The sequence below is a fragment of the Strigops habroptila genome, chromosome 3 (genome assembly GCF_004027225.2).
Source record: "Strigops habroptila isolate Jane chromosome 3, bStrHab1.2.pri, whole genome shotgun sequence".
NCBI classification, from domain to species: Eukaryota; Metazoa; Chordata; class Aves; order Psittaciformes; family Psittacidae; genus Strigops; species Strigops habroptila.
The window spans coordinates 866198-890703 of record NC_044279.2 but is presented as its reverse complement, the minus strand read 5'-3'; the positions used below and the strand labels follow the sequence as shown (position 1 = coordinate 890703).

General features: G+C 59.9%; 1 protein-coding gene across 1 annotated transcript in view; it reads right to left on the bottom strand.

Moving 5' to 3' along the window:
• Window positions 1-24506, bottom strand: part of SND1 (staphylococcal nuclease and tudor domain containing 1) — a 104019-nt gene that overhangs the window by 23969 nt on the left and 55544 nt on the right. The window contains exons 12-15 of the mRNA XM_030472073.2: window positions 20678-20778; window positions 11536-11646; window positions 6101-6173; window positions 4602-4743 (exon numbers count right to left, since the gene is read on the bottom strand). Coding sequence (XP_030327933.1) covers window positions 4602-4743; window positions 6101-6173; window positions 11536-11646; window positions 20678-20778 — 427 coding nt within the window. The remainder of the gene's footprint in view (window positions 1-4601; window positions 4744-6100; window positions 6174-11535; window positions 11647-20677; window positions 20779-24506) is intronic.

Below are 24506 nucleotides of genomic sequence, written 5' to 3'. Positions count from 1 at the left end.
CTGAGGACCAGTGCCAGATCCCGGAGCTGCAACTCAGCTGGCGGGATGCGATTCACTGCTGCAGCACTGGACCAGAGGCTTTGGGATGGCTCCTGCTGGGATGCCAGAGCAGTTCCCGTCGCTATTCCCTCCTTTCCCGGGCTCCGAGTCGTGATGGGAACTCGGCTGCTGCCGCAGAGCCCGTGTGGGAGCGCGGCGTATTTTTAACCATGAATCCCGACCAAAATAGAGGCTGTCGGGAAGAGGGAATCAGCCGGGAGCAGGGGGGGGGGCCGGACGGAGCCGGCTCCTGCCAATCCAGCCCTGAGCAGGGGGAACACGGGACACCCCCTCCCTGCCCCATCACCAGGTCCTGAACTTGGATCCAAACCAAAATCACCATAAAAATGCATCAGTTCCTGAATTATGGAATGGTTTGTGTTGGAAGGGACCTTAAAGCTCCTCCAGCTCCAACCCCTGCCACGGGCAGGGACACCTTCCACTAGAGCAGCTTGCTCCAAGCCCCTGTGTCCAACCTGGCCTTGAACACTGCCAGGGATGGGAATCCCCAAGTCCTTCTCCTCAGGCTGCTCCATCCCATCTCTCCCAGCTTTTGTTTGTCCTTGGAATTCCTCCGTCCCATGTGCAGGACTTTGCCCTCGTTGAGCTCCATCAGGTTCACAAATTCCCACCTCTCCAGGTCCCTCTGGATCCATTCCTTCCCTCCGCTGTGCCAATCCCACCACACAGCTCCGTGTCAGCATCAGGCTGTGCAGAGTCTTTCTGGGGAAGTGGTACCCGGGATGGAATCAGCTCCTCGCTATTTGCACATATTTATAGCTCTCCAATGTATATATTTTAGCTGGAAAGACGGGATGAGGCTCCCTTGGGAGCATTCCTGAAGTCACATTTCCAAAAGACCTGTCTTCTCTTGATGATGCTCATTTACATTTGATATAGATACATATAAAAGGCAGTCATAAACCACGGATATTCATCATATTGCTGGCTCTAAGCGATGGGTGATGGCATCAGAGGAGGGTTTGGGAGGCACCAGCCATCCTGGTGATGCTCTAAGGAGCATCAGGAACCCCTCCATGCTGGGACCCCCAAATGGTCCCAAAATAGGACTCCCTATGATGGGACTCCCTGTTCCATCGAGGACTTTCACCAGTGCTTGCAGTGGGTGCTCCGGGGTAGGAGCCCTCAGTTCCCCCACCCAGGACATGGGTGCTGTGTTGGGGCTAATGCTGGATGGGAGCAGGGGGAGCCAAGGGGTCACCCCAAAATGCAGCTGCTGGGAGTGAGCAGAGGCAGGGAGGAGGGATGGAGGCTTGGGGGATGCTCTGGTAGTACCAAGGGGGGTGTCATGGAGCAGGGCCCCCATGGAGCAGGGCCCCACATGAAGCAGGGACCTGAATGAAGCAGGACCACAGAGCATGAACCCACACAGAGCGGGACCCTGGAGAAAGGACCCCCATGGAGCAGGGACTGCCATGAAACAGGACCATGAAGTAGGGACCCCCATAGAACAGGGACCCCCATGGAACTGGGACCTGAATGGAGCAAGACCACAGAGCATGGACCATGGAGCAGGGACCTGCACAGAGCAGGAATATGGGGCAAGGACCATGGAGCAGGACCATAGACAAAGGATCCCCATGAAGCAGGGATCCCCATGGAACAGGACCATGGAGAAAGGAGCAAGTGAGGGACCCTGTGGAGCACGGGGTTCATTAGAGGCAGAGCTGCTCCAAGAACTGCTGCAGAACCTGCATCCCGCAGGAAGAGGCCACCCTGACCCCCCCAGGGCTGCACCCACAGGATGCCGGGCTCCTGCCTCGGAGTTTGGTGCCACTGGGGTGGGACCACGAGGATGAGGAGGGGACGGGGCCGATGCACTGAGCTCAGTGGTACCGGCCATGCCGGAAGGGAGGAATCAGCCACATCCCGGGAATACCCACAGCAGCGGCTGCGCGGGGTCCGTGGCAGGGGAAGGCGGATGGGGGGTGTCGTCTGCCGTGCTCGTTGGCAGTTACCTGCCTTTCTAGCCTGTAATTAACGTGAGCAGCTTGATTAGAGCCTCAGCTGGGGCAGGACTTCCCGGAGGAGCGCTGGGGGGAGCGGGAACGGGAGCGGGAATGGGAGCAGGAACGGGAGCCGATAAGGGGGCTCGGAAGGGAGCGGGATGGTTTGATCCAGCACCTGAGAAGTGACTCCAGCAGCATCATTAGTGCAGCTCAGCATGCTGTGCTGCTGGGATGTGCAACTCAGGATGGTCCTGAGCAATGCAGGATGCTCCTGTGCAATGTGGGATATCCCTGTGTAATGCAGGATGATCCTGCAACCCAGGATGCTCCTGTGCAACATGGGATGCTCCTGCACAATCCAGGATGCTCCTGAGCAATGCAGAATGACTTGGTGCAATGCAGGATGCTCCTGTGTGATGCAGGATGATTCTATGCAATGCAGGATGATCCTGTGCAACTCGGGATGCTCCTGTGCAATAGAGGATGTTCCTACACAACATGGGATGAGCCTGGACAATGTAGGATGCTCCCGAGCAATGCAAGATGATCCAGTGCAAGACAGGATACTCATGTGCATTGGAGGATGCTCCTGTGCAACACGGGATGCTCCTGAGGAATGCAGGATGCTCCTGAGCAATGCATAAGGATCCCATGCAATGCAGGATGATCCCACGCAATGCAGGATGCCCTGTGCCATGCAGGATGATCCCATGCAATGCAGGATGCCCTGTGCCATGCAGGATGCCCTGTGCCATGCAGGATGCCCTGTGCGATGCCACCCCCAGGCTCTCCGCAGGCAGCCTGGCCTGGGGAGGTTTTATCCCCACTTTGGGAACTTTTGGGAGCAAATCAGCCCCTGGGAGCGGGCGACAGCCAGTCGGTCTCCACAGCAACAGGGATTAAATATAACTCGCAGCGAGCGCATTCCCTGGAGCCATCCAATTCCAGGCTGCCCTCCCCTTGCCTTTAAAAACATCCGACTAAGCGGAGAGGCCGAGCCAGAGCCTCCTGGAATCACCAGGATCCATCAGGATCCGTGGACACCAATGTATTTAATCACTGGTACCCGGGGAGGAACAGCAGGAGCTTGTTCATCCCACCACGGAAAGGGGATTCATCTGCTGCTGATGCCGGTCCCATGGGATCCAGGGTCTCCACAGGAGATGCACCACGAGCACCCCACTGGGGAGGAAGAGGACGGTTGAAGTCGGCAGCACCGGGATCTGCGACTGCTCCTTCCCAGCTCCCATCAAATGGCCACTCAACCACTGGGAACGGAGCAAATCCCACCCCAACTGAACGCAGGGCCTGGAATCCAGGAAGAGCATCACCGAGCGTGCCGGCTCCCCATGCCGGATCCAGCGGGATGCTGCTCCCGCCCCAGGGAGCACTCGGAGGAGCCGTCAGGATTCCCCCAGCCCAGCCCCAGCGGCAGCCTTTGGAAGCAGAAGTATTTCAGGATCCCTGAATTCCTCCTCCCGAGCACGTGGGAGTTCTATCGCCTCCAAATCCGACCGTCTCTGGCGCAGGAGGGGGGAGGCTCCTTCCCTCCGTCGCTCGCAGCTGACTTTAGGAATGGTTAATTATAAATAAGGCTGTGTCACTATTTATATGCACAAGCACAAGGAGAAGGACAGGTTTAGGACACGATTCCCACACGGCAGGAGCCAGCCCGGGAATGATCCGACCGGCTGCGGCGCGAGCATTGCTCCGGGCTGGTGATGGTGACGGTCACGGGTGGGATTCCAGGTCGCTCTATGGATATTCCTTCAGTGGGAGCAGCAGGAGCTGCTGCTGAGGGGAACCTCCGTGGTCTTATCCCCCTTCCAGGCTCTATTTTTACGCTTATGGAATTGTTCATAACGGAGCTGTGAACGATCCGTGTGCGGGGTCATCATTTAGACACCCTCATTGCCATAGAAACAGGAGCAAGAGAGGAGCCGCCCCAAATCCGCCCCCATCGAGGCATCCGGCAGTGCCAGAGCTTGGGAATGGGCTTCCCCATCCCGGTGTCACAGGTCACCATCATTGTGACCCACTGCAACACCTTCAAACACCCGGGGTCGTGATGCTCCTTCCAGGATCGGCTCCAAGGCAAAGCCTTGGTTGAAACAGGCACCACCAGTAGGACTGGGTGGGGGGGGAATCCTTCTGGTTTTTGTAGGACCTACTAAAATGACTGTTTGGTGCACACAGGGATGAGCACCCTCCTCCCATGGGGTGATGCAGCCAGAGTGGAGCATCCGCTGGTATCTCCATCATCCCCAGGGTCTTAGAATCATGGAATCCCAGAGTGGTTTGGTAGGAAGGGACCTTAAACACCACCTAATTCCAACCTCCAGGGACACCTTCCACCGGACCAGGTTGCTCCAAGTCCTGTCCAACCCAGCCTTGAACCCTGCCAGGGATGGAGCAGCCACGGAACCCTCTGGTCATCTCCACTTGGTGCCCTCCAGCCCCATTAACCCCCCCGAGGTTGACCTGTTGTCAGCCCCAGCATTGACTTCACCGCAGCCCCATGGGGTGACCGCGGACCCTGCGCCCAGCGGGGTGAGGACCCCCCCAGCACGGCGGGCACGGTCGGGGGCTCACCTGCGAGGAGGAAGGTGATGAGGCAGGTTTCCTTTGGCATGAAGAGCTTCAGCCTGGAGCCACTGAAGACATATTCCACCACGGCCTCGGAGCGGCCGGCGCGCTGCAGGAAGGGCAGGAACTGCTTCGCCTTCTGGGTGTCCTGGATGGGGGAAAAATGGGGGTCAGGGTGGGGGGTGCAGTGTTTTGGGGTCACCAACCACCTCCCTTGATGTGCAGGAACCCATCAACACCCCAGTATCCCATGGGATGGGGGCAGTGCATGGATTGGCCTCGCCTGCTCCGTGCCGGAGGGATGCAGGATACAGGATGTGGGCATGGATCCGACTCTTCCCAGCTGGGGATGGCCCGTGCACTCCTCGCCTCCCAGCTCTTTGTTTCCTTAATCTAATCAAATCAGGACTGTACAGTGATTACTGCTAATTGTAGCCCTCATTAGCAGCTCCTGGGTTGGATTTGCATAGCCCTGAGTGGTTAACACCAGCGAGCGGGGCTGCTCCCTGCGTGCAGGTTGCACCTACAAGTGTTGTATGAACTCCCCAACTGCACATCTGCTACAAACAAACCCTCCCGGGCACGACACACACATGGTGGTGAGAGATCCAGCCCTGGGAAGTGATGTGAACCTCATGGAGATCAACAAGGACAAGGGCAAGGTCCTGCTCATGGGCTGGGACAACCCCAAACACAGGCTGGGGGAGATGGGATGGAGCAGCTTGAGGAGAAGGACTTGGGGGTCCTGCCAGAGGGGAGATTGAGATGAGCTCTGAGGCAGAAGCTCTTCCCTGTGAGGGTGCTGAGGCGCTGGCACAGACTTTTCCCAGAGAAGCTGTGGCTGCCCCATCCCTGGCAGTGTTCAAGGCCAGGTTGGACACAGGGGCTTGGAGCAACCTGCTCTAGTGGAAGGTGTCCCTGCCCGGGGCAGGGGTTGGAGCTGGAGGAGCTTTAAGCTCCCTTCCAACACAAACCATTCCATGGTTCTATGGTTAAAAGCAGGGCAGAGGCTGGTCTAGGCAGGAATTGGGGTGCTCAGGACAGAGCTCCATCCCCTGAAGGACAAGGATTGCTCAAGGCTGTGCAATCAGTTGGGGCATCAAGCCCAGGATGGAGACACGCACACAGCCTCACTCTGCTGGTTTATGAACGTATCCAGCACAGCACCATGGGTTCCCCTTCATTCCCAATATTGGGGTGACACCAGCATGAGGCACATGCTGAGACATCCCCAATGCCCCCCAGAGAAGAGGAACCCCAGGAAAAATCTCATCTCCCCCTTTCAGGATGTGCTGGAGGGTGACAATCAGCTTCTGCAGTGGCATATGGAGGACCACCAGCCCTGGTGGTGGTGGAGAATGAGCTGCCCTACACCCAGTCCAGTGTCCTGGCTCCCCTGGCAGAGCACATCCCACGTGGAATGAGCAGAACCATGGGCTATGACAAGCACCATCACCCAGCACCTCCCCACACACCCCATCCCACCAACACGACAAGCTCCTTACCCCAGAGATGTCGGCCACCCGGTGAATGGGCACCTCCTTCTTGCTGTGCAGCCCTTTGCCGTTCTTGATGGCCCTGCAAAAGAGAGGTGGCAGCGGCCATCAGCACCCACCGAGTGGCTGGAAGCACCTCCAGGTTGGTGTTGCCTCCATCCATGGAGAGACCATCCAGCTCGTTAGCCTCTAATCCCAATTACCAGCCTTTGGCACCTCACCCGAGCCCAGCATGAGCCTGATCAAAGGGACCTCTTGTCCCCATTCCCAAATTAAATGGCTTTGTTCCACACGCAATGGAAGGGATCAACAGGAAGGTGCAAAATTAAGACCTGTTTGTTTCAGTGCTTCATCACACAAAGTGTTTTCAATGCAAAACAGGGGCAAACACTCCAATTGGAAAGGAAGTAATTTCCTTCCAGGATAAAATAATACAGAGATGATCAGGAGCATCAATCATGGAATATCACCCATGGAAGGCATCTCATGGATGAAAAACAAGACGGTGCATCAGACCTGGTGCTGGATTGTAGAACCCCAGACTGGTTTGTGTTGGAAGGGACCTTAAAGCTCCTCCAGTCCCAGCCCCCTGCCATGGGCAGGGACACCTTCCACTAGAGCAGGTTGCTGCCGGTCCTCATTCTCCTGCATAAGCTGGAACTGAATCTCCTCCTTTCCAAGCCTCCCTAATAGCAACTCGCAGGCGAGAGGCAGGAATTTGTTCAGGTTGGACCGTGATGATCATCAAAACACAAGGGGAGGAATTCAAAGCCCCTCTTGTGCCTTTGTAGAGCAATCGATTTGCTGAGCTGCATCATTCCAGGAGCTGCTCCTGGAGAAGCCAACCTGTGCAATCAGCAGAGGGATTTCTTCCTTCTCCCTCACCCTCCTTTGAGATGCTCCTTCACGCCCAGGGACAAATGGCTTGGTCAGAAATAGCTTTTTTTCCACCAGGAAATTAGTTCTTTCCCCAGGATAAGAAGAAAGACAAAGTTAACTAAGTGCCACACTGCAAGGGCAGGCAGGGAGTCGCATCCCTGTGCCGCATCCCTGCAGGGATGTGGGAGATGGTTCCCTGCAGGATAAGGCCACCCCATGCATGGGATTGCCATGGGGATATAGGAAAAGGCCTCTTTCCCTGGAAGGCTGGGGCAGCAGGGATGCTGGCAGGGCATTGGCACATGGTGCTGGAGCAGCCCCTGGATGGGAAGTGATGCTGGGAGATGCAGAAGGGACAGGCACCCGCTCCAGGAGAACCTGGTGGGATGGGAAAATGAATCACCCCCTTCCTAAAACACCCTATGGAGCAGGTGGCTCGGTCCAAGGAGCTGGGAATGTCAAAGGGATTTTGAACTGCAGCCCCATGGTCAGGACATCTGAGCATCCTCATATTTGGGGACATCTGAGCATCCCCATATTGGGAACATCTGAGCATCTCCACGGCCAGGGACATCTGAGCATCCCTGTGTTCAGGGACATCCAAGTATTCCCATGTTCAGGGACATCTGAGCACCCCTATGTTTGGGCCATCCAATCTCAAACCCTCCCCGCACCCAGAGCGTGTGTGCAGGCTCCATCCACCGCATCCAGCCTTGTGTATCCTGGTGCCTGGCTCCACCCGGGAGCTGCTGATTTAATTCCAGTCACATCCACTTCCTAAAAGGCACAATGAGGCCCCGAGCACGGCGCCGGCCGCCGATCCCAGCCACGAGGGGCTGTGGAGCGGGAAGAGGGAGCTCCCGGAGCCCATGTCTCCCCGTTCCCGCCCGGAGGCGAGGCTCACAGCAGAACTGAGCACAGTCTTGCACGGCGGCGCCGGCAGGAACCACGCTGCAGCCCCCTCAAAGCTGCTCTCCCCGGCTGCCGGCGCGGCTCCACCAGCTCCTGCCAAAGCTGCTGCCGAGGAGGAGCCGAGATCCCACCACCGGAGCCAGGCAGCGCCCACGGGGACACGGGAGAGTGGGGGGGACACAGGGTGGGTGGCAGCTCAGAGGAGGGGACATGAGCTGGGAGAGGGAAGGGGTCCCATTGCCACTGCAGCCATTGGGGAGGATGGGATGAAGGATGAGAAGCTGTGGCTGCCCCATCCCTGGCAGTGTTCAAGGCCAGGTTGGACACAGGGGCTTGGAGCAACCTGCTCTAGTGGAAGGTGTCCCTGCCCGGGGCAGGGGTTGGAGCTGGAGGAGCTTTAAGGTCCCTTCAACCAAAACCAGTCTGGGATTCTATGACTCTGCTCTTGGTGCGGAGATATGGGGCAGGGACCCAGCTCTGGTGCAGAGAGCACTGGGCTGCAAATGGACCACCTCCTGTGGGGAGATGGAATGTGCATGCCTGGACCATGCAAAGCTGGGTCGCACACCCAGGACCATGCACTGCTGGATCATGCACAGCTGGACCATGCAAAGATGGATCACACATGCCTGGACTGTGCACACTGGGACCATGCAATCTTATCTCTGCACAGCTGGACCATGCACAGCTGGACAACACATGTCTGGACCATACATGCCTAGACTGTGTTCATCTGAACTGTGCGCATCTGGACTGTGCATGCCTGGACCGTGCACAGCTGGATCATGTGTGCCTGGACCACGCACAGCTGGACCATGTGCACTTGGACTTTGCACACCTGGATTGTGCACACTTGAATGCGCAACCTTGACCATACAACCTCGATCATGCATGCCTGGACCATGCACAGCAGGTCCTGGCCCATGGACACTTGGACCGTGCATGCCTGGATGGTGCACACCTTGACCATGCAACCTGCACCATACACAGCTGGAGCATGCACATCTGGATCATGTACATCCAGACCATCCATGCCCAGACTGTGCACAGCTGACCATACAAAGCTGGATCACACATGCCTGGACCATGCAGCCTCAACTGTGCACATCTGGAGCACCCACATCTGGAGCACACACATCTGGAGCACCAAACCCATGACAGTGACTCGGCAAGATGGGACTTTCCCCTTTGCTCCCACCCCCGCACCATCCAGCTGTGGCACCAACCCAACCTGCTCCAGCACATCCCTGCACAGCCACACAGTGCAGGCAGGGCAGGGCAGGGCAGGCAGGGCAGGCAGGGCAGGGCAGGCAGGGCAGGCAGGGCAGGGCAGGGCAGGGCAGGCAGGGCAGGGCAGGGCAGGGCAGGCAGGGCAGGGCAGGGCAGGGCAGGGCAGGGCAGGCCAGGGCAGGGCAGGCAGGGCAGGGCAGGGCAGGGCAGGGCAGGGCAGGCAGGGCAGGGCAGGCAGGGCAGGGCAGGGCAGGGCAGGGCAGGGCAGGCAGGGCAGGCAGGGCAGGGCAGGCAGGGCAGGGCAGGGCAGGGCAGGGCAGGGCGGGCAGGGCAGGGCAGGGCAGGGCAGGGCAGGGCAGGCAGGGCAGTGAAGGCAGGGCAGGGCAGGCAGGGCAGGCAGGGCAGGGCAGGGCAGGGCAGGCAGGGCAGGGCAGGCAGGGCAGGCAGGGCAGGGCAGGCAGGGCAGTGAAGGCAGGGCAGGGCAGGGCAGGGCAGGCAGGGCAGGGCAGGGCAGGGCAGGGCAGGGCAGGCAGGGCAGGGCAGGGCAGGGCGGGCAGGGCAGGGCAGGCAGGGCAGGGCAGGGCAGGGCAGGGCAGGGCAGGCAGGGCAGGGCAGGCAGGGCAGGGCAGGGCAGGGCAGGGCAGGGCAGGGCGGGCAGGGCAGGGCAGGGCAGGGCAGGGCAGGGCAGGCAGGGCAGTGAAGGCAGGGCAGGGCAGGCAGGGCAGGCAGGGCAGGGCAGGGCAGGGCAGGCAGGGCAGGGCAGGCAGGGCAGGCAGGGCAGGGCAGGCAGGGCAGTGAAGGCAGGGCAGGGCAGGGCAGGGCAGGCAGGGCAGGGCAGGGCAGGGCAGGGCAGGGCAGGCAGGGCAGGGCAGGGCAGGGCGGGCAGGGCAGGGCAGGCAGGGCAGGGCAGGGCAGGGCAGGCAGGGCAGTGAAGGCAGGGCAGGCAGGGCAGGGCAGGCAGGGCAGGGCAGGCAGGGCAGGCAGGGCAGGGCAGGCAGGGCAGGGCAGGCAGGGCAGGCAGGGCAGGGCAGGCAGGGCAGGCAGGGCAGGCAGGGCAGGGCAGGCAGGGCAGGCAGGGCAGGCAGGGCAGGGCAGGCAGGGCAGGGCAGGGCAGGGCAGGGCAGGCAGGGCAGGGCAGGCAGGGCAGGCAGGGCAGGCAGGGCAGGCAGGGCAGGGCAGGCAGGGCAGGGCAGGCAGGGCAGGCAGGGCAGGGCAGGGCAGGGCAGGCAGGGCAGGCAGGGCAGGCAGGGCAGGGCAGGCAGGGCAGGGCAGGGCAGGCAGGGCAGGCAGTGAAGGCAGGGCAGGCAGCAGCCCTTGCTGCTCCTGCAGCTGCAGAGGACAGGGCAGGCAGCACGGCCCTGCCTGCATCAGCACTTCTGCTGCCCCCGCAGAGGATGCAGGAAGCAGCCACACGCATTTTTCTCCCCACGACAACCTCAACCTAATTACAAGAGGCTGGAATGTGTCTCGATCCCTTTGGATCAGCTCGGACGTCACAGGGTCTAATGCAATTATCCCTCCTCCAGCAGCCAGGCTGGGGCAGGAAGAGCTGCGGCAGTGTTTTGCTGGGCTCAGCACCCCCCAGGAGCAGAGTAGGGCCCCTTGAACCCTGGCATGATGCAGGCAATGAGCCGTGAGATTCCCAACAACCTCCCTCCCGGCAGCTCTGGCATTAATATGGAAAACCCACCACGCAGTTTGCCACTGAGTCACGGCGCGCCAGGGCCCCCGTCTGCGGCACCAGCACCGTGCCGGAGGCATGGAGGAGGCTGGGTGGTGGGAATGGGCAGACTGGGATTCATTTGGATGTTGGGAGGGTTAAGGGGGGGGTCTGGATCCTGGGGGAGCCAGGAGGGGAAAGGATGCTCATCACAACCAGGAGGGATGCAGACAGGGAAGCCATCCACAGCAGTGGGGATAGATGGATGGACAGGGATAATGTGGGGATGGGGTGGCGATGGGGATGGGATGGGTACAGGGGTGGGATGGGGATTGGATAGCATGGCATGGCATAGCATGGCATGGGGATGGGGATGGGGATGAGGATGAGGATGGGATGGGATGAGATACAGATGGGGTGGCATGGGAATGGGGTGGGGATGGGATAGCATGGTATGGCATACCATGGCATGGCATGACATGGGGATGAGGATGGGGATGAAGATGGAATGGGGATGGGATGGAATGGGGATAGGATGGGATGAAATGGGGATGGGATGCCATGGGAATAGGATAGCATGGCATGACACGGCATGGGGGTGAGGATGAGGATGGGACAGGACGGCAGGGGATGGGGATGGGACGGCATGGCATGGGGATGGGGCAATATGGGATGTGATGGACATGGTACAGCTCTGCACCTCCCTGTGAGACACGGGCACCCCAGCGCCGGGGGGAGCCACCAGCCCAGCCCCGGCACTCACCGCGCCTCGGCTGGCAGGAGCTCGTCATAGTGAGAGGATCTTTGGTCGTCGTCTTGCCGGTAGCGGATGACGGTGGCCAGGCCTTTGCTCACCAGCGCTTCCGCGATGTTGCTGCAAGAGAGGAGAGCCGGGGCTCAGCACCAGAGCTGGGGGGCAGCCGTGGGGAAGGGATGGGTCCAGAGGGAGCTGGAGAGGTGGGACCATGTGAACCTCATGGAGCTCAACATGGGCAAGGTCCTGCCCCTGGGCTGCGGCAATTCCCAGCACAAACACAGGCTGGGGGAGATGGGATGGAGCAGCCTGAGGAGAACCTGGGGGGTTCCCATCCCTGGCAGTGTTCAAGGCCAGGTTGGACACAGGGGCTTGGAGCAACCTGCTCTAGTGGAAGGTGCCCCTGCCCGGGGCAGGGGTTGGAGCTGGAGGAGCTTTAAGGTCCCTTCCAACACAAACCCTTCTGTGATTCTATGATTCCATCTGCCCCAGCACCCACCATAGCTGGACCCTGTGCATCACACTGGACCCTGACGCCTGAGTGAGGATCAGACCTGTTGGGGGGGTGGAACAGGAGAAACCCCGTCCCATTTCACACCACTGACCCGGGGAAGGTGCTGGGAGCAACATCTGACATTCACTGGGCACATCCAAGTGGTCCCTATGTGAGTGTGCAGAAGCAGCATCCCAAATCCCCCTTCCCACTCCCCAAATCCAAATGGATCATCACTTCTGGAGCCATGGGAACCTCCTCCTTGCTTGCACCTTCCTCTTGCTTCCCATAAGCCCCCATCAGAGAGGGGAGGTGGGTGATGCCACCAAGCTCGGGGCCGGCCGCCAAGAGGCACCACCATAAATCGGCTGCTATTACCCTGTGCTGCTTGAGACAAACCCCCACATTCCCCTTGGCTGAGCACATCTGTAATTCTCCTCCAATTACACAGGCAGGGCATGGACCACTAATTCACTGCTTATAAAAAAGAGAAGAGCATCTATATAAATAGATATGATATGGATAAGGGGGAAGCTGATCCGTTCGGAAGCGCCGGGAGCATCCCCCTGCCAGGAGAGGGGGAAGGGGAAAGTCATCACCGGGAGCTGAAAATAGGTCTCGCCTCGGAGCAGGGGGAAGAAAAGCAAAGCTGCAAGGTTTGTAAATGAGGGAATAAGCTGCAGCAGGAGGAGCTGCAGTGGTAAATGCCAAGCAACCAGGAATAAGCACCTACAGCTATTTTGGGAATGAACAGGAGGTTGTGGAAGGGGGAGGTGAGCACAGGGCTGGTGGCATCACCCCAGGACCACGGTCTGACCTCAATGGCGATGTCAAGGTTTGGGGTTGGGTGTGAGGTTCCATCTCCAGATCCCCAGCACCTTGGTGGATGCAATGGGGCAGAGGTGACCCCGACAGGGATGAGCTGTGGGATGCCAACCCACTAAGGGGGTGACTACAGGCTACTCATGAGGGACTGTAGGGATAGGAGAAGGGGGAATGGATTCAAACTGAAACAGGGGAGATTTAGGTTGGATATAAGGAAGCTCTTCCCTGTGAGGGTGCTGAGGCGCTGGCACAGACTTTTCCCAGAGAAGCTGTGGCTGCCCCATCCCTGGCAGTGTTCAAGGCCAGGTTGGACACAGGGGCTTGGAGCAACCTGCTCTAGTGGAAGGTGTCCCTGCCCATGGCAGGGGTTGGAACTGGGTGAGCTTTAAGGTCCCTTCCAACACAAACCATTCCATGATTCTATTATTCCATGACTTGGAGGAAAGAGGCAAAGATGGGCAGATCTGCAAGAGGTGCCTGGTGGGCTCCTGCCCACCAAAAGCTATTGGTAGGCTGGGGGTGCTGCACCCAGAAATGCCATCTCCATCCCATTCCCATATCAAGGAGCTGCTGCTGCATCCCTGGAGCAGCACATTCCCCACTGCAATGTGGTGGGCTCCTTCCCATCACATCCCACCTTAGCACGGGCATGGGACACCCCTTGTGTCCCACGTCCCCGTCCGGGGCTCGGGAACAGGCAGCAGCTCCCCAGCCCTGATGGGATTCCCATTCTCACACTGGATCAGGGATGGGGATCCCATCAACCCCCCCCAAGTTTGCATCCTTCAGATGAGGCAGCTCCATCCCCATCCAAGCCCCATTCCGGGGAAAGAAGCAAGCGGGGCGGGCTCTGGGAAGAGCAAAAGGAGATTAAAACCCACCATGGGAAGCATCAGGAAGCAATTGTGCTACAAGTGCTCCGTCTGCTCGCTGAAGGGACCGTTTTATTCTGCCCCCAGCACTCATGAAGTGTTGTAATCCTGTTGCCACCTCGTTTGATGGCTTCATTTATCCAGCAATATCATGGTTATGGCTTTTATAAGACAAGGAAAATTGCCAGCGTTCGCTCCCACCGCGCTGCCGGGTCCTAAAGGAGCTGCGACGGGCTCGGGATGTGCATAGGGAACGTTCAGCACCCAACGGGCTCTGCAAGAGGGGATGTTCCCATGGCTGGTGGGGACTGGGAGCAAATGGGAGGTGCTGGGTGGCCACAGGGACGCTGCGGTGTCGGGATGCCTCAGTTTCCCTGCTCCAAGCAGCCAGGCTGGGATCCTGCACAGCCCCAGCACCAGGCACCAGCCACATCCCCGTCTCCATCCAGCCACGCTCCCCATCCCAGCTTCATCCCACTCCAAATCCCAGCTTCATCCTGCTCCCATCCCAGCTGCATTCCACTCTCCATACAGCCACGTTCCCCTCCTCATCCCAGCCGCACCCTGCTCTCCATCAGAGCCGCATCCTGCTCCGTATTCCAGCCACATCCCTGTCCCCATCCCAGCTGCATCCCCGTCCCCATTCCAGCCACATCTCACTCCCATCCCAGCTGCATCCCACTCCCATCACAGCTTCAACCCACTCCCCATCACAGATTCACCCTGCTCCCATTCCAACCACATCCTGCTCTCCATCACAACTTCATCCTGCTCCCCATCCAGCTGCATCCTGCTCCCCATCCAGCAACATCCTGATCCCATCCCAGTTCATCCTGCTCTCATCCCAGCTGCATCCTGCTCCCCATCACAACTTCATCCTGCTCCCCATCCCAGCAGCATCTCTCTCCCAATCCAGCCGCGTCCTGCTCTGCATCCAGCCACAGCCTGCTCCCCGTCCACTTGCATTCCATCACAACTTCATCCCGCTCCCCATCCTGCCGCATCCCAACCTGCATCCAGCTGCATCCCTCTCCCATGCCATCCGCATCCCGCTCCCATCCCAGTGTCCATGCCCACCCCTGCCCCATCCCCCAGCGCTTCAATCTCCTCTGCTCCCAGTGGATAAGCAGCTATTCCTGGCTCCAGACTCCATAAGCATCCAACATGCATGATATCAGTTTTCATCACTTCCACCGGTCAGAGGGAAGCCATTTAAATCCCAGGATACCGGGATCAGGGAGGGATCATTAAAAACCTGATGTTCAAACCCCTCTGCAGCCACAGCACCGGCCGAGCCCAATAGGAAGGAAACAAATCCCAGTTTTGGAGAGGATTAGCCAAGCATCCAAACAGGGAGAAACGTAGAGAGGGCAGTGGAAGCACCAGGATCTGCCCCTTCATCCACCCCTCATCCTCCTCACCCGGAGTGATGTGGGTGGCACTTTATTTGGGAAACGTGGCTAAATTCTGGAAGGATGAGCACAGACACAGGCTGGGGGAGATGGGATGGAGCAGCCTGAGGAGAAGGACTTGGGGTGTTGGGTGAGGAGAAGCTCCCCATGACCCGGCTTCAGTGTGTGCTTGAGCCCAGAACCCCCCCGTGTGCTGGGCTGCACCCCCAGAGCGTGAGCAGCAGCTCAGGGAGGGGATCCTGCCCCTCTGCTGCGCTCTGGGGAGACCTTAGAGCAGCTCCAGTGCCTAAAGGGGCTCCAGGAAACCTGGAGAGGGGCTTTGGACAAGGGATGGAGGGACAGGCCAAGGGGAATGGCTTTAACCTGCCAGAGGGGAGACTGAGATGAGCTCTGAGGCAGAAGCTCTTCCCTGTGAGGGTGCTGAGGCGCTGGCACAGACTTTTCCCAGAGAAGCTGTGGCTGCCCCATCCCTGGCAGTGTTCAAGGCCAGGTTGGACACAGGGGCTTGGAGCAACCTGCTCTAGTGGAAGGTGTCCCTGCCCATGGCAGGGGGCTGGAATTGGAGGAGTTTTAAGGTTCCTTCCAACACAAACCATTCCAGGATCCTATGAAATCCCCCCCCGCCAGGTCTGGCCGCACTGCACCGAAACCGGGTGGATCGGGGACAGCAGCACGCGGTTGCACATTTAAGGCTGTGAGTGGCTTAACTCCAAGTCCCAGCGCTCCCAGCCGCCCCGCCGGATCCCAGCCGGATCCCTGCCGGCTCCCTGCCAGCGCCAGGACATGCACCGAGCTTTTCCAAGCCTCAGCCAGGCACCGGCAGTGGCCCAGCTCCGGGGCTCAGGCTGGTGGCAGCCACCTCCTCCCCGTAGGAGGGAGCAGCTTGCGAAGCACCAGCGAGATTTGGTCCTTTTCCAGAGGCTCCGGCTGCAAATTCCTCCCCGGCTCCTGGGCACGGGCCCAGCTTTGCCCTGGCACCGCATCCCACGCAGGTACCGCGCCGCGCGCATGGATCCGCTGCAAGCAGCAAAGTGCTGGCAGCCGCTTCCCAGCTCCAGCCCCCTGGGATCCCGGCTGCTCCGGGGATGAAGCCAATCTGGGATTGCAGCTTTCCACCCCGGGAAGCCAGGCTGCGTTTCCACGTGGAAGGGGAAGCGTGCATCCAATGGCTTTTGGCTGCCAGAGCGTCCCTGGGGACAGCAGCATCCCTCAGGACAAGTGGTCCTCCAGCTTTTCCTTTGCAATGGTATTCACCTCCTTGTCACCCGTGATCCGGCTGGGTCCTGGCTCCATCGCTTGCTGGGTGCTTCCCAGAGCTCAGCACCGGTGCATGGGAGCACATGGCAGAAGGTCGGGATCATAAGATGGATTTTGGGATGAGGAGAGAGACACGAGGAGTAAGAGCAGCCCCATGTCCATCATCCTGCAGCCTGCAGTGGGATTCCATCATCCTGCTCCTGCCTGCCCCTGCCAGCACCCAGACCCCCCCCCAGCTGCAAATCCTGGGATGACCCCAATTCTTTCCCATTCTAGACCTTTTAAGGCTCAGAATTCCCAGCCCTGCCCACAGGGGCTGATCCTGGCACTCAACGGGATGCTGGGCACCCAGGGAAGTGCAACGGGAGCACAGTGATGGGTACACTGCACCCAAAGCACCCTCCTGCTGCTGCCAGGAGGAGGATGAGGAAGAGGAGAGCTGGGATAACAGCTTCAGGAAGAGATTCCCTGATGGAGAATTTATCATCCTGCTCCCTGCTCCTCTCCCCACAGCCCCTGCACAGGCGCAGCCGCAGCCCTTCCCCCTGGATCCAACTCAGAGCACTTTGGGAGCGGAGCTGGAGCTGCGGCATGCAGGGAAGCTGCATCCCCCAGTTAAGCCCAGATTAAAGTCTGGGAATATGGAAACGCGGATGAAAAGCTCTTTGCTGCAGGAAAAAATCCTATTAGGCCATGAAATGCAGGATTTTCCCACTTAAAGGACAAGGGAGTGGAAAATGGGTGTTTGCAGCTCCCCCCCTCCCAACTCATTTCCTACTTTTCCACCCCAAAATTCCCCAAAAGAAGCTTTTAAGCAGCGTTTCCCCCCCACAACTGCTCCTGGCAGTGCCCAAACCAGCCCCACAACACGACCATGTGCCAGGGCCAGAGGTGGCAGCACCAAAACATGCTGTTGGTGCCAGATTAGCTCCAAAATGCAGCACCCTGCAGTGGGTGCATGTCCTGCACCCTGGAATGGGATCCCGTCATCCTGCACCCTGCGGTTGGTGCCTATCCTGCACCCTGGAATAGGAGCCCATCATGCTGCACCCTGCAGTGGGTGTTCCTCTTGCACCCTGCAGCAGGATGCTACGGGATGCTGTGGGATCCTGCAGGATCCTGTGGGATGCTGTGGGATGCTATGGGATGTTTCAGGATGCTATGGGACGCTGAGAGATGCTGCCGGATGCTATGGGATGCTGTAGGATGCTGCAGGATACATTGGGATGCTATGGGATGCAGCAGGATGCTGCAGGATGCTTCAGGATGCTACGGGATGCTATGGGATGCAGCAGGATGCTGCAGGATGCTGCAGGATGCTTCAGGATGCTATGGGATGCTGTGGGATGCTGCAGGATGCAATGGGATGCAAGGGGATGTGCAGGATGCTACGGGATGCTCTAGGATGCTGCAGGATGCTGCGGGATGCAATGGGATGCTGTGGGATGCCAGAGGCTTCCCAAAGAGCAAAGGCTGGTGTGAACCCGGAGCCCTCACGTGCTCCCTCTCCCACCAGTCACGGCCCCACCATCCCGGGGTCCCCCTGGCACTGCTCTGTGGATGTCTCCGCATTAATCATGCCCGGGGTGCTCCCACCAGCACCCGTGGTGGGTTGAGCCATCCCAGAGCGGCTCCGGAGCTGCCCGCAGGGCCCTGGATGTCCTGGAAGCTGCTTTCTCCTCCAGCCCCATCCCTTCTCCCTGTTTTCCGTGTCAGCACAGCTTTGTTGTGACAGCTTGAGCACAACCCTCTGACCTTACCTGTGCTCAGCAGGAAAACACGAGCCGGGAGCAGCAGCGCTGGGAAACGCTGACACGGCACCGGCACACGGGAATGGGATGGGGAGGGCTGCGGCACGCGGGCCTCGGGCAGAGCCGGGCAGGCACCGGCGTTCCTGAGCCAGGGATCAAGCTGAGAACATCGGGGAGAGGGAAGGGAGAAGCACCGTGGACCCAGCGAGGACAGCCAGCTCGGAGGCACTGCGTCAGGCACTGCAGCCGGGGATCGGGCAGGGATATGGGCAAGGATACAGGCAGGGACCAGGCAGGGATACGGGCAGGGATTAGGCAGGGATACAGGCAAAGATTAGTCAGGGATACAGGCAGGGATAGAGGCAGGGATACAGGCAAAGATTAGGCAGGGATACAGGCAGGGATATAGGCAGGGATATGGGCAGGGATACAGGCGGGGATACAGGCAAAGATTAGTCAGGGATACAGGCAGGGATAGAGGCAGGGATACAGGCAGGGATATAGGCAGGGATATGGGCAGGGATACAGGCGGGGATACAGGCAAAGATTAGTCAGGGATACAGGCAGGGACATAGGCAGTGATATAGGCAGGGATACAGGCAAGGATTAGTCAGGGATACAGGCAGGGATATGAGCAGGGATCAGGCAGGGATATGAGTAGGGATACAGGCAAGGATTAGTCAGGGATACAGGCAGGGATACGGGCAGGGATCAGGCAGGGATATGAGTAGGGATACAGGCAGGGATCCAGGCAGGGATACAGGCAGGGAAAGCTGTCTTTGTGCCCCAGCTCCTCATGCTCACAGTGCTTTGAGCTGGAGGCAGGAGCTGCCCTCTACAAACCCTCCCTGCGCTGGGGGCCACCGCCACGGGGGGACACTGTCCCCCTGCCCTGCCTGGGGACAGGGAGGTGCCACCGCTGATGCTGGCCCCGTTACCTGCCGGAGCAGGCAGGAGCCGCGGGACCTCTGCCTGCACCAGCACAGAGCAAGCAGGGGCTGAAGGCTCCACAGCCAGGCTGGGATTAGCGTCCTGCCCACCCCAGCGAGCTGCCGGCGTGCTCAGCATTCCAAGCAGGCTCAGCCCAGCCCAGATGCCAGGAGGACAAGCCAGGCTTTCTTCCCAGCTCGGCACAGACCCTGCTCTGTTACACCAAAGGACCCTGTGGGCGGATGGGAGCAAGGGGCTGCCCCACACCGTGCCCCATAGAGATGCTTCTGCGACCTCCATTGCCTGATGATGACAAAGAATTCACCCCCAACTTCACCTCGGAGCTCCTCCTGAAATAGGGATGCGTTTTGGGAGCTATTTGGAAGCAATTTGCAGCTGGAGATGCTGCGAGCAGGCGGCAGCGCCTGGAATGATGCTCCGGAGATGGGGAATCCGGCCCCTCCACTGCACTGGGCACAGCACAAGTGATGCCGGGAGCTGGCGTGGGGGGAGGCTGGTGGGTTTTGCAGTGCACATTCCCCTCCTTGGGCATCACTGATGATCCAAGACCTCATCTTCCTCCAAACAGGCCCAAAACCACAGCAGCCGGGATGTCCCTTCCCAAAATCCAGCGAGACACCCTCGGCTGGAGAATCAGCTCCGTGCGGATGTGGTTAAAGCACTGAATAAACTGGGTGGGTTTAAAGCTGGTGCAGGCAGCAGGGCTGCTCCGCTGGGATCCACTGTGCCTTGTATCCATCCAGGAACGCCCTTTAGGCTCCCACTGCCATGGATTCATCCCAGGAACAGCACTGCAGCATGGCCTGGCTGGATCTGCATCCCCGCCCATAGTAGGGGGGGTTGGAATTGGATGACCTTAAGGTCCTTTCCAACCCAAACCATTCCACGATTCTATGATCCCCATTGCCACTGAAGTGGAAATTAAACCCATTCATGAGCTAAGCATCACCAAAGGTCATTCCAGGAGTGCCTTAATTAGGGAGCTTTCCAGCTTCCCATGCAGCACGGAGCCACGTCCCCCCCGTGCAGCGCGGCACTCCGCAGCATTGCCAGGGCTTGGATTCAGGGGAAGGAAAAGCGCAGCGAGCGCTGCAGCACTTTGGGTCCTTTCCAAAATAGCTGCTCCGGGGAAGGGAAAAACCAGGAAAGGAAGAAAGAAACCAAACGGCCTCTGACAAATCATCCCAATGCAGCTCCTGGAAGCTGCTGCCACCCGGATGCGCACCGTGCCGGCATGAGGTATCCACTGGGATGTGCCAGAGGAAGCTGGCACCCCGGTGTTCCGGGGAGGAAAGCCACCAAAGCATGGGGAGGCGGATGCTCTGGCAGAGCCCACACTGCTGCACCACATCATGGGGAGGTGATGTCCCATGGGAGAGGAGACATCCGGGACATACAGAGGAGACGATGGTTGCTCCAAAGCATCCCACCGGCTACGCTGCTCCCCAGTACCCCCAAACTGCTGGAGCTGGGGGTCCATGGGATCCCACCTCTGGCCACCAGCCCTGCGCATCCCTGCAGTGAGGATAAGCCACCCTCCATCCCTGGTATCCGCATGGAATGCTGCGGGTTCCCCAGGGCCACACTTACATTCCTCCGATGGAGACGGTGGCACACGTGCGCTCGGAGAAGGCGGGCACGGTCTCGGTGGCACTGCTGGCCGGTCGGATGTAGTCCACTGTCACGTTCACCTGGGCAAGACATGATGGGAATGGGGTCAGAACATCCAGCCCAGGGACTCCCCAATCCTCCCCCTATCCCAAAATCCCTGCTGACAGCATCCTCCCCCTGCCCTGGTAAAGGAGCCCTTTGCCAACTGGTTGCTGGCGCTGGTGGTGCCACCAGTGAAGCAGCATCTGACACGCCAGGACCACGCACATTAAATCAGGAGCCTCCCAGGGAGGACAAGCTGCAATTCCAGGTTCCTGGCACCAGCACTGTGCTGCCGGGGGGACCCTGGCTCATGCTGGGAATGCTGGTGAGCTGCAGCCAGCTCTGGTGCATGGCTAATCCCATTACAGCCTCCGGCAGCGGAGCCGCAGGTAGATGGAAGTGCAGCTCCGCAGCTGTCAGTTGGCATCAGCATCATCCAGCGGGATGCAGAAGCCGGGTTGGAAAATGCTTTGGCATTTTGGAACCAAAGTCCCAACTCGACGGATAACTGCACCTTCTGCTGCAGGAGCGCTCGGGATAAGCTGGTGGACACAGAGATGCTCGTGGGGAGATGGGACTCAGGGTCCAGCACCGTGGCCCCCACCAGCAGCTCCCGGGCATCACATCCCAGAGCCCACTACAAGCACTCGGCATTTCCATCCTGCTCCAGGCCTTTGTGGTGCAGCTGGATCCCTGGATTGGATCAGGGAGCTGTGCTGCCACATTAGCCCCACCGCAGCAGAAGGGCTTTGTCCAGGGCTGTGAGCACTGGAAGCACCAGGGCTGGAAACACCGGCAGCACCGGGATCACGGGCAGCGCCAGGGCTGGAAGCATTGGGAGCATTGGGAGCACCACGCCACTGGGGCTGGAAGCGCTGGGCAGGCAGCTCGGTGCATGCAGGGGTGCTCCCGTTCCCCTGTGCTTGCTCTGGGAGGGATAACGCTCATCAGTTTCCACCAGTGGAAAATCAACACTGGAGAGGATCCCCAGCCACAGCAAGGGCACCTCCTGCACCCCCAGCCCCACTTGGCATCCACTCCATCTTCTGCATCCCCAATCCCAGCTCAGGCACTTCCTGCATCCTCAGCCCCACTTGGGCACCTCCTGCATCTCCTGCACCCCCAAAAATGGCTCAGGCACCTCCTGCACCCCCAGTTCCATCTTGGGCACCTCCTGTACCCCCTATCCCAGCTCAGGCACCTCCTAAACCCCAAGCCCCACTTAGGCACCTCCTGCACCCCCAGTCCCATCTTGGCTGCCTCTTGCACCTCCTGCACCCCCAGCCCCAGCTCAGGCACCTCCTGCACCCCCAGTCCCACCGTGGGCACCTCCGCAGCCATACACCCCAGCTCCGGGAGCCGCACATCCCAACCCAGCCCCTTTTCACCCCTTTCAGCCATGGCAGACCCCGACCCCCAGCGCAGAGCCCCCAGGGGACACCGTGAGCAGCAGCACCAGCTCTGGGGCTGCCCTTTGGACTCTCACACCCACCCCACGGAGCCGCACTGCGCCCGTGCTGAGCCCAGCAGCACCCATCCGCAGCCACCCAACGGTGCAGGGAAAGCACCCCTGGGCTCCCAGCACCCATGGGACCCGCAGTGGGCTCCTGCTCCCCCCCCGGAGCCAGCGGGCGCGGACGGGGGGTGCCCATCGGCGGGTTGCCAAGGTCAGCTGCAGTCAGTGGGAATTAGATCACTGCTCCAGCTCTGCTCCCGGGAGGAGCTCCAGCCGGGAGAAGAACGGCACCACTGAGAGCTGCGCCTCTGTGCAGCCTCTGTGCAGCCACCGCGGCCAGTGCCACCCACCCCGGCTCCGGCACTGCCACTGGCCCCTCGCCCATCACCGCGGTGTCCGTCCGTGTCCCTGTCCCCACATGCCCTGTGCCTGAGGCTCTGGCACGAGGGTGTGAAGAGAGGACACGGCCCCTGGGAAGTGCAGGGCCATCGCTGGCAAAACCCACCTCCCCCCATGGCTGGAGGAGGAAGAGAAGGAGGAGGAGGAAGAGGAGGAGGAACAGTGCCCAGGGTGCCAAGCACTGTGTCCCTGGCATGTGGGGACTGGGACATGGTCACCAGTGTGGGGTGACTGGCACGTGGTCCCAGCATCATGGTCCCAGTGATGTGGTCCCCAGTGTCACGGTCCCAGCGATGCGGTACCCAGCATCATGGTCCTCATGATGTGGTCTCCAGCACGTGGTCCCCAGCATCATCGTCCCAGTGATGTGGTCCCTGGCCACATACCATCACGGTCCCAATGATGCAGTCCCTAGCACATGGTCTCCAGCATCATGGTCCTAATGATGTGGTCCCCAGCATCATGGTCCCAAAGATGTGGTGCCTGGCATCAGGGTCTCAGTGATGTGGTCCCACCACGTGCTCCCCAGCTCACGGGCCAGCCTGGCGCTCACAGGCAGGACTTCAGGAGCACCCTCCTGTCATCTGCATTGGGAAGGATGGAACCATCTCCCTTTCACAGCCCTGACCCACAGCACGAGCTCGCAGGGGAGGTAAAAATAGTCCCTGTGAGTGTGTGACGACGCAGGGCTGGGAGATCCGCGGGCGTTCCAGGCACTAAGTATAGCAGAGAAGTCTGGTCTGCCACCCACCCCTGCCATATGCACCCACCCTGCACCCACTCGGTGACACCGTCACACGCCGGCGCTCCCGGCACCCGCAGGGGCTGCAGGAGGGACCCGGGGCTGTCCCACAGCCTGAGCTTCCCCTATTCCTGCTCTCCCCTCCTCAGGGATGCAACCAGGGGCAGCGGGGATGATGCTGATGCCACCATGAAGTGAACACGTGGGCTCTGTTTGCACCCTCATCTCCTCCAGCATGGCTGATGCAGGAGGAACCCGGGTTTAGGGGCTTGATGCCAAGCCCCAGAGCTGTGCTGCTGCCCCCCGGCCAGCCATGCCATGCTGTGCCACGCCAGGGTGGCAAAGCCACCCCTATAAGATGGGAAACCATCCCCAGCACCCCAGTGGGTGCAGATGTGGGGTCCTGTGGATCAAGCAAAGCTCCACAGGAGGGGATGCACGCTGGATGAAGCATCCTGTTCACCCCAACCTGGTGCTGGGGCCAATCTTGGGGTGCTGCCCCAGGGAAGATGTCCTAAGGAAAGCTCTGCAGCCGCAGTGCAGGACACTGGCAGGCTCTAGATGTGTTGGTTCCCTCATGTAGACCACCACAACCCCATGCAATGCTCCAGACTTGGGGAAGAGCAGCTGGAAAGCTGCCCCTGGCCAATAAGCCACCAGCATCCTGGCCTGGCTCAGCACCAGTGTGGCAGCAGGGCCAGGGCAGGGACTGTCCCCCTGTGCTGGGCACTGGTGAGGCTGCACCTCGAATCCTGTGTCAGTTCTGGGCCCCTCACTGCAAGAGAGACATTGAGGTGCTGGAGCGGGGCCAGAGAAGGGCACCGGAGCTGGTGCAGGGCCTGGAGCACAAGTGTGATGAGGAACGGCTGAGGGACCTGGGGGGGTTTAGTCTGGAGAAGAGAAGGCTCAGGGGGGACCTTCTCGCTCTCTGCAACTGCCTGACAGCAGGATGGAGCCAGGAGGGGCTGGTCTCTGCTCCCAAGGAACAAGGGATGGGACAAGAGGAAACGGCCTCAAGCTGCCCCAGGGCAGGTTTAGATGGAGCTGAGGAGCAATTCCTTCCCCAGAGGGTGCTCAGGCATTGGAACAGGCTGCCCAGGGCAGGGCTGGAGTCACCGTCCCTGCAAGTGTTCACACCCCGTGTAGCCGAGGCCTCAGTGCCGTGGGTT